Source organism: Periplaneta americana, chromosome 15 (genome assembly GCF_040183065.1).
Source record: "Periplaneta americana isolate PAMFEO1 chromosome 15, P.americana_PAMFEO1_priV1, whole genome shotgun sequence".
NCBI classification, from domain to species: domain Eukaryota; kingdom Metazoa; phylum Arthropoda; class Insecta; order Blattodea; family Blattidae; genus Periplaneta; species Periplaneta americana.
Window position 1 is genome coordinate 67,208,911 of NC_091131.1, and position 10,210 is coordinate 67,219,120.

Genomic DNA, 10,210 nt, shown 5'->3' on the forward strand with positions numbered 1-10,210 from the left:
GTCTCCTTTCAAGGACATGATATTACCTTTATAAATAATTCGCTCTACCATACTTCCGACATTGCATTGGCGGAGAAAGGAGAAACATTCTTGGATCGAATAATAGCGTCATAATCGTAGACACATACTGTACACGAAGACGGTAGGTACAAAACAAACGTTGTTCTCATATATGTAACAAATTATAACATCGCTTTACATTTCTGCACATTCCGAATACCTGAGTAATGCTTTTAGTACAATAGATTATGAGAAAATGTAATGCAAATGTGAGATAAGAATAAGCGACATAACCTAACCTTTGCAGATGACTACAGTGGGTCGAGGCAGAGGATGGGGAAGCAACCAAGACAAAGTGCCTCTTCGTCGACCTGGAGAGACGATGATACCTGCTGACATAGAGATGGAGAGTTTAATAGCTGCCATTCAGAGTATCAATCTGCAGGAACCAGCAGAGTCAGTGGCCATGCTGAGGAGCGTGGAAGAACTGCTCAAAAGTAGCTGTCAAACCGAGGATAAACTCAGGTCCACGACCTTCCTTTTTTCAAAAGAAATCTGTTTCTATTATGGTAGTGTTCTACAATTTTCAGTGTGTCCAGCGATTTTAGTAATAAAAGTCGAAGCTTTTCTCAGAGTTTTCATAAATACTTTGCAATAAAAAGAATTGTTTCTTATTAGGCCTAAATGTTTTCCCTGATTATACAGTAATGTAGATGGTGTCATTTTTATATGTGAGTGTCTTAACTAGATAGGCCACTCTGTTGAACACTCCTTAGTAAATAAATGATATTCAGCTAATGTATTCCTTTTTCACTTAGTAGGCCTACTGGACTTATATGTCTTTGATTTTTTCATTAACCTAATTACAATACAAAATCATCAAAGAAGATTTTTTTGTACTCCAATATTATAAAGGTCTTTATCCTTGTGTATCATTAGTGAAAATAGTGCATACCAGTGCCGTAAAATATTATCATGCCAAGTGAAACGTTGACTTCTATTATGACGGCATAACTTGTGCCATAAAGTTAACGATTTTCCATGCGATAGTATTTAATACATCATTGTTGTCATAGCAACCCCTTTCTTCACCAAACTATCCATTAGTACAAACTTGATGTTATTTCTTTATTGTTTTATAATGATGTACAAAAACATAACGTATGAAATGCGTTTATAATGTTATGCAGTTATTGTATCTTTATTGTTTTATAATGATGTACAAAAACATAACGTATGAAACGCGTTTATAATGTTATGCAGTTATTGTACTCGTCAGAATTAGGAAACTCGCTTTGTTCGTTTTCACAACATTGACTCATACAATAAAGTAGGCCTACCGGTATAACATTATAAACTTGTTTCATTATACTATTGTTATATCTTATTTTTCAGTCAGTTAATTTATGTTAGGCCTATGTGTGTAGGTCTACCTAAAAGTAAGTCATGTTTCATTACCTTACGAACTTGCAATAGGTATAGAATAGTAGGCCTACCTACCAATTTTGTCTGTAGACTTGTGTAATCTATATTGCAACTACGATATTTTATTATTTTCTTTTTAATATGCTATGTAGTATGTTTGTTACAATCATAATTTGAACGTTATTTTATTTGAAACTTGAAACTATATTAGTTGAACTGTTGTTGTTGTTGTTTTCTAATGCCAGGCGTTTGATACTAAAGTCATTTGACCTCTTGTACTCCAATATTTTTCAAAGATATTATCATGACCAGCCACTGAAGCACAGATTTTGAGGTGTTCCGAATCCATTTCTTGGTTTGAGTTGCACAATGGACAGTTAGGGGACTGATATATTCCAATTCTATGCAGGTGTTTGGCCAAACAATCATGGCCTGTTGCCAATCTAAATGCAGCTACAGACGATTTTCGTGGTAAATCGAGAATTAACTGTGGACTATGATGCAGAGAGTTCCATTTTTTCCCTTGGGATTGTGTTATCAAATTTTGTTTGTTGAAGTCTAACTATGTAGATTTAATAAATCTTTTCACAGAGTAATACGTAGATTTAGTAACAGGTCTGTAAGTAGCAGTGCTACCCTTCTTTGCTAAAGCATCCGCATTCTCGTTTCCCAGGATTCCACAATGGGATGGTATCCATTGGAATACAATTCTTTTATTGAGCGATGTTAATTGAGAGAGCATTTTAGTTATTTCTGATGTTTGAGATGAAGGTGTGTGTTTAGAGACTATTGATAGAATAGCTGCTTCGGAGTCTGACAATATAACTGCATTTTTAAATTTACTGATGTGGCATAGAAGATTCCTGAGACTTTCACTTATTGCAATGATTTCTCCATCAAAACTTGTTGTTCCATACCCAAGAGATCTATAAAGTGAGAAGAGACAGCATGTAACACCTGCACCGGCACCTTGTTCTCTGGAGATCAAGGATCTGTCAGTGTATAAATGAGGCCAGTTTTGTGGAGGGTATCTAATATTAATTGTCTCTAAAGACAATTGTTTTAATATTTCAGTGTTTACTTCTGATTTCAGTATTTCTTCTGTTAAATTTAGATTATATTCCATATTTAATAGAGTTAAAGGGTTTGGTTTAATTTGTAGGTTTTCTTTTAAATTCGGGATATTGATTTTCTGATATTTGAACAATGGATATGAAACTTTTTTGAGTTTTCAATCTACAGAGAGGACTGTATGAATGCCAATTGTTTCCCGGTAATCTAATAAGTTTTTCATATTGTTATAACACTTTTAGCAGTTCAACTAACATAGTTTCAAGTTTTAAACAAGTGTTAACGTGAACAAGAAACAATAAATTTATTTTTATTATTTTTTTATTTGGTCCAATAAGTGTGTGTTATATTGATTATAAAATAGCAAGTTTAAATTAAAAATTTCAGTCTTCTTTTTGTACGAATTAAGTAAAGAAATTTAGAAAAGAATTGGAAAATACAAACATATGATGAAATGAAAGTTGTGTGACCGGATATAATATTACAAACACAAATCTGTTGGAAATGACACACTTGTGATGCTTGTTCATTGTTGGGCTACAAAAAGAATAAAATTATTACATTGGCTTTCCACATACATACTGTAGAATTGTGGAAATGAAATAGCAAATATGCTAGCAAAGAAGGAAACAGAAATTCGGCGAACATCCTTTCCAATATAATTTCAATCCACAACGACCACAACATTAATACAGTACCGTAGCTAAAAGGAATTTTCAACAGTAATTAGCTAATTGTTAAACTCAACAATGTAAAGTCGTGAAAACGAAAGCCGGAAATCTGTTCTGAAGGACTAAAGCATCCATACCAAATTAATAAAAAATGGTGGAAAAGTTCCCACTTAGCCTATAAGAGACTACAACTGCATGACAGCTCATTTACAATGATTATGAAACTTATTCTTTTCTAACATGTATCATCTGTACAAATGACAAGTCTGTAATTATAATGTATCTTATGACATGCAAGATGTTTAAATGAAGGAAACTAATCAGCAAACTATGTAACATCGTGAAGCAAAATAAGTTATCTAAAGGTTAAGAATTACTGTACTGGTATAAGACATACCAGCATATAGGACGCACTCCCTTGTTTTGTAGGCTACATATTATTAAGGGAAAAAACTTTTTCACTGAATATTATAATGAATTTACAGTAGCCTACGGTATTTCAAATATAAAGTGATATGTAATGTCTACTTTTATCAAATACCTAATCTCACTGGAAAAGAATGCATTTTAATCTTCTTTGTCAAAACCTAGAAATTCATCTCTAGAGCTAAATGAGTCACTTGAAATCTCTTATAAATCAAAATCTGAGTCCTCGTACAACAAATATACTGTTCTCTGTAACATCCAGTGCATTAGAGCCCGATTGCAATCTCGTGGCACCAACATGCGCGAGCTTTATTCTGAGGCTTCGGAGTGGGGAGTTCTGTGTGTGCGGGTGACTGCTTACTCATAGAGTGTACTGTTCAAACACTCCCCCAGCAAAACTCTTGGGAAAGTCTATGTAAGTGGATGCCAATTCGTCTTTTGTCCAGGTGCCACGAGTTTGCAGTCGGGCTCTACTAATGCCAAAGTGCTTAAATAATTTAATCATTGTCTCAATTTTCACAGCACTGCATGAAGCTGTGACCCATTCAGAAACTCAGAATTGGCATATAAGACGCACCCTGTTTTTCAGACTTATTTTCAAAGGAAAAGAAGTGCGTCTTATATGCCAGAAAATACGGTAGATACAGATATTACTACTATATTATAGCAAAAGCTTCTCCTTTTACCTAAACTGCTCATCTCATTCCTGCAGATTGATTGTACAGCGTCTGCATGATCGCAGCCTCGAAGACCGGCAGTTTGGTATGAAGGCAGCAGCAGCATATGGGTCTGTGGCATCATTGGAGGTGGGAGGTGTCAAACTGCGTAACGTTCTGCTCCTGGCAGTCCAAAAAGACTTTGAGGGTGAGTTGCTGCAGCTTATGGGTACAGGTTTTATGCATGGTTCACTACTAGTCACTACTGAGATTTTGCTCTTGTGCAGACCGTGCACTGTTGCAGACATCCTGCACTTCCAAGTTTCTGAATGCTATTGCTCTGCTGGGCGAGATCTTCCACTGTGTCCGTCTGCCTGATGGGTCACCTATCAATGTATTGGCAGGTGCTGTATTGCAATACCAGGATATGCTACTGGGTGGTGAGGAACATGAACTAGAATTATTCACAACACAGCTGGCTGTTAATGGACGCAAGTTGTATGACTGCCAGGCTGCTAAACTGGAGGAACTGATGCTGCGAGTGCGCACCACACTCATGTCGCGCAATCTGAGTGGTCAATGTCGCTGCTGGCTACTGCTCTCCCTCGATCTTGCTGCTAACCGCTATGCTCCACTGTCAGGCCAGTTGCAGTCCTTTTATCAGATGCACTTAGGGGCGATTGCTGTACAGCAATTGCAGCGATTACAGCTGTGCCTAAAGGTGGACACGACGACGAGCACTCACGCTTCTGAGCCTGTAGGTGTGAGTGATGGCCATGGTATCCTAAAGTGTAGGACAACAGAGAATGGTATGCTGCCAGTAAGTAGTCCAAATGATAAGGCTGGCAGGATTGGAACAGCTGACAGGATTGGAACAGCTGACAGGATTGGAATAGCTGACAGAATTGGAACAGCTGACAGGATTGGAACAGCTGACAGGATTGGAACAGCTGACAGAATTGGAGCAGCTGACAGGATTGGAATAGCTGACACTAAACCTGGCAGTGGTCGTGGAGGTGGTGTAGGAAGGAAGCCAGATAAGAAGGGATGGGGAAACAGGAGACAAGCTGGAGATCAGAACGACGACATATGGGGTTCCTCGCGAGGGGAGAAGAAAGAACTCTGGGAGCATGACGACCGCTTTGATAAGGATGATGATTTCTATGGCAAGCAGGCGCATAGGGGGGAGGGATCAACGAGACCAAGGATGAAGGACAAGAAAGGTGGTCCGAGACCGCAGCAGAGTGTTGATAAAAATGAGGTAGTGAAGGCAGAACCACCACCTGATGCTGCTATCAATGTTGCACCTCCACCCCTGCCTGAAGGGGAGAGTTGGGACTAAACCTTGATTTGTTTTTAGTTATATGTGTATTTTATTGTATTAATAAAAAAACTGCATGTCTCATCAGATTATCCATTTCCTGTAATATTGCTGTGAATATGTAATGAGTTTTTCTGCTACTGATTTACATATTTCGCCCTTTATATTTAAAAATGAAGATCATTTTTTCGAAGTTATAATCTCAGTGGACTCGAGAATTTGAGTCCATCTATAACAAATTTAGAGTAAATTTGGTTCTGAGTAGGAACTCAGTTCTGTTATCAGTGGTCAGACAATTAGTATTATTCAGCGACACTATTATAAAGATTGGGGGGATTGGGAGATTGGCTGGATGATCTTTCACAGTCATTAAAATTTTCTTATAATATTATTCATAACAATTATAGCCACTTAATGTACTTACTACTTTAATAATGTTTCCTTTTTTACTTATAGTTTCCTGGCAAAAATTGGTAACAGATCTGGTTAATCTGGACTAACTTATGTCTGGTGAAGTTAGGTTGCCCCATTGTGTTTATACGTTTCTGATACTACAGTTTTCCATGTTGAATCTTTCATACACTACTTGTAACACTTGAATATAAATAATTGATTAAATGGCGATCTTACTCCTGTTAATTATGTAAGCATGTGAGGCTTACAGCTGTTTCGGTGCTACCTGACACCATCCTCAGAGCCTTCTGTGTCTCAGCGCCATCTCAACTTTGCTGCCTGTTGTGTGGGTGCATTCGTGTGATGAAGAGTTGTGTGAAATAGTGTGTCTGTTCTGAAGTTGATCTGTGTGTTGAGAATTTGAGTAGGGTGTGTTTTAGTGTGTCTGTATATTTCATATTGTTTTAGTGTGTTGAGTTTTTGGTTTTTGGGTTGTATGTGTATAACTAATGCTAACCACACATACAATAACATAAATACAGACATGGAAATCCTACACATACAACCCAAAAACCAAAAACTCAACACACTAAAACACACCCTAATCAAATTCTCAACACACAGATCAATTTCAGAACACACACGCTATTTGACACAATTCTTCATCACACTAACGTACCCACACAACAGGCAGCGAAGTTGAGATGGTGCCGAGACACAGAAGGCTCTGAGGATGGTGTCAAGTAGCACCGAAACAGCTGTAAGCTGCACATGCTTACATAATTAACACGAGTAAGGTCGCCATTTAATAAATTATTTACTACATTTTTATTTTCACTAAGCAATTATATCAGGTTCCTAATTTACAGAATGCTGAGCTGATCCCAGTGACTAATACAGGGTTGATGAGGTACATGGTGAAGCTAATGTTATTTTTGTCATGCAAGTTTATTCTTGGATTGTATGCCAAGATCTGGTGCAAGATTTGAAATGTTTCATGTGTTAGATTTGTTTTTATCAGGAAAAGGAACTGGGAACCCTGCTCCATTATCTCCTGGCCTAGTTGCCTCGTAAGTGGTGCCTTGTTGGTATCACTTGTGAGGTTCAAACCTGTCTTACGGACAGTTGACTAAACAACATCTGTCTGATAAACTTGTACTGTTTTTCTTATTTCGTGAGATACAACTCCATTTTCTGTTGCCTCTATTTTTAGTGATGTAGTACCTTCCAGGAAGAACCTTGTCGAAATTCAATACATTTTCTGTTTTCAATTTATATTTAATAATGATGATGATGATGATAATAATAATAATAATAATAATAATAATAATAATAACAACAACAACAACAATGACAACAAATCAAGACAGACTACGTAAAGATTGTAAAATCCATAAATTATCAGTAGAAGTTAAGAATATAGTATATTAAAAGTGCTAGTAGAAGGCTAACGTCTGTAGAACAGAGAGTTGCAAATTTAAAATGGTGCCACGAAGCTTGAGTTGTGAGGGTGCTAGGAACAATAGTCTTTGCCGGTACTATTTCACATTGTCTGTAATGAGGCGATATTAGCAATCCTAGTGGTTAGCAACTATCTATGGATGCATATTTACTTGCATTGAGCTTCGTGACTATATTACTAGATTGTGGGAGTAAGTTGATTTGTACTTCTCTGTTATAGCTAATCAGCAATCCGCAAATAATAATAATAATAACAGCAAAATTACGCAACTTGGGTTTTTTTTGCCTTTCCTGTCATTAAAAAGTTCAGACTAATAGTCATAATATCTTTTGTCGTCATTTTTTTTAATTTGAAATTCAATTTCATATGGCATTATTTTCAATTTATATACTTATTCATGCTGTTTCAGTCGTTATTCTGTAATCATTACTATAATATTTAACTTGATCCTATATATCTTAAATTTTTTTATGTCCAGTGGTCGCAGTAATTTCATATCTGCTGCATTCACAAGGTGATTGAGAATAGCACTAAAATATTTTATTACAACGTAGGTAATGCCAACGAAAATATTTTTAAATAGGGAATGAATAGTTGGTGAAGCCTCATTCCTCGTAGAAGGATATTAAAGCTGAGATACTATATGTGCAGAAGCTCAGTTACTCTGAATACAGGGGAGTTGGAATGTAATTGCCACTTGAGTTCCAGGAATTGTCTGTCGATATTGGCAATTGACGCAATGAGTTCACAGTTCGTTGAATAAATACTTGTCCCCTCCAGCCAGTAGTCAGCATGCTAATGAAGGTTTTGATAATTGTTTTTGAATAGCTAGTAGTAGGTCAGAGAGTCGCAGTATTCAACCAAATATATCGTCGTTGTTCCTGCAATAACTCCTATGTGTAAAATATAAAATTTTTCAATAGGAAGAAAAACATATTTATTCATCCTACGGCAGCTGTACATAGGAGACTGTGAATTCTTACTTTTTCGAAACAAAGAAATATAATTACATATAGGAGTTTTTATTATTTGCTGTATCACTATTTAAGTTATTTAATAGAACGAAAATCTGAAGATCGATAAATATGTCACATAGCAGTTATTGCAGGAACAATGATGATATAGACCTCTTGCCATGAAATTTCCTGACAGTCACCTTACACTTGGGAAAACCTCGGAGAAAACTCAACCTGTAACCAGTCAAAGTGAAATTCAAATACATGCTTGATTGCAGTCTCTGTAACAAGAGTCGTCCTCATTACCCCTGAACTAATCCAGTGGACTATGTGTAATGTAACAATGTGTATCTAGGGAGAAAGAATTTGTAAGCAGATTGTAACATTACAGCATATAACAATATGTTTTTTCCTTCGTGGTAGCAGGAAGATAGTAGAGCAGCTGTTCCAAGGATGATCTCCAACGTCATTGCAGACATTGCAGAGCATACGATGGAAATCTTGATTCTTATGAAAATGACTGTAGTTTTTTAACTTGTAAAGGTCGCCATTCTCCTTGCTAGCAATACCGTTGATGTGTCCATTGGTGTTTAGAAAATAAGGTTTTTAATATACTCCCACAGGAAGGCCAATGAAATGAAATATTTTGATTGTAGTGGCTGTCAGGATTATTCCTTACATTCCAGCAGGAATTTATTTGTTGTTTTATACTTCAGTGGCTTCACTTTCATTGCTCGTTGGTATCTTTTATTGTGAAAAGTGACGTCAGATATTGTATTAAATAGTGACAGTGGGCGAATGTACCATTTTGCTGCCGGTACTTGTGTTGGTGGGTAGACATTGTGATGTCCTTCAAGAGTTCAGAAAATAACTGCATTCTGTAAACTGCATTCTTACAGAATGCTCATTAAGATGTGGTGGCAAAAATTGAGCCTAATCAGGTGTTCGTTCATAATTCCTGCACAGATATTAACATGAAACCATCGCTGATTGTAGCTGAAGGAAATTACTTAGGGATTTTCTTTGTTTCACACTTGGCTGTTCCTGCAGTTGTAAATGCTCACTCTTGTGAAACAGGCCTTGTTACTATAAACAAAACGTAACATGTGGAAATCAGGATCTACAGCATGACAATATAATGTCCACTGGGAGAAATTCAGCCTGAATAAAAAATCATCAGAACCTATAACATGAGCATGTTGTGGATTATACAGATGAAGTTGCTGTGGTTGAATGTTCTTCAGGGAGTAATTTAATTGTAAATATTTCATGGTCTATTTTTTTTTCCTTGTCTTGTTTTATCTCTTCCTTTGGTACCGACTTACAAGCTGATGCAGCATAAGGAAGACACACATTGTACATCTCCTTGTTCATGGGTTCAGCACACTAGGAATCGAGCCAGGGACCACTTAGTTGCAAAGTGGATATGCTATCTATTAAGGAAAGGCGGCTGACTCTGTGTTGACAGTAATATCACTCTCTTTGACTCCACATTACACCACACGAACACACCCTCACAGGAAACAAAACAAGAGGCACCAAGACCAACAGCGAGGATGACCCATAATAGGTCGAAACATGTAAATGTAAACCAGGTATGATAGAATTTAACATAAGAAAGTCATATAATACATATTCCGAAATATCAAATTTCTGGATTGGGTGCCGTAAGTCAGCACCAAAAATAAATTTGTCTCAATTGAAGACTCTATCAAGATATCTGGTGCCAGTTTATATAGTGGAGTAGTATAAAGAATGGTTGAAATTCTGACAATGAACGGTAAATATTTTCTTCACATTTCAAACTTCCCGGTTGTTACAAATTTATA

General features: G+C 36.7%; 1 protein-coding gene across 1 annotated transcript; it reads left to right on the plus strand.

The window, feature by feature from the left end:
• The first annotated feature begins 2 nt into the window (after window positions 1–2).
• LOC138715077 (uncharacterized) lies at window positions 3–5,659 on the plus strand. The gene is made up of 4 exons (XM_069847572.1): window positions 3–142; window positions 308–525; window positions 4,306–4,457; window positions 4,537–5,659. The coding sequence occupies exons 2-4, from the start codon at window positions 308–310 to the stop codon at window positions 5,589–5,591; spliced, it is 1,425 nt and encodes a 474-aa protein (XP_069703673.1). The 5' UTR covers window positions 3–142; the 3' UTR covers window positions 5,592–5,659.
• Window positions 5,660–10,210: the final 4,551 nt, after the last annotated feature.

Bases quoted from the DNA above. Each gene is read 5' to 3' on its own strand.
- LOC138715077 (XM_069847572.1), top strand. From the start codon at position 308: ATGACTACAGTGGGTCGAGGCAGAGGATGGGGAAGCAACCAAGACAAA. The intron at 526-4,305 runs GTCCACGACCTT...TCATTCCTGCAG, and splicing joins CAAACCGAGGATAAACTCAG to ATTGATTGTACAGCGTCTGC. The intron at 4,458-4,536 runs GTGAGTTGCTGC...GCTCTTGTGCAG, and splicing joins AGTCCAAAAAGACTTTGAGG to ACCGTGCACTGTTGCAGACA.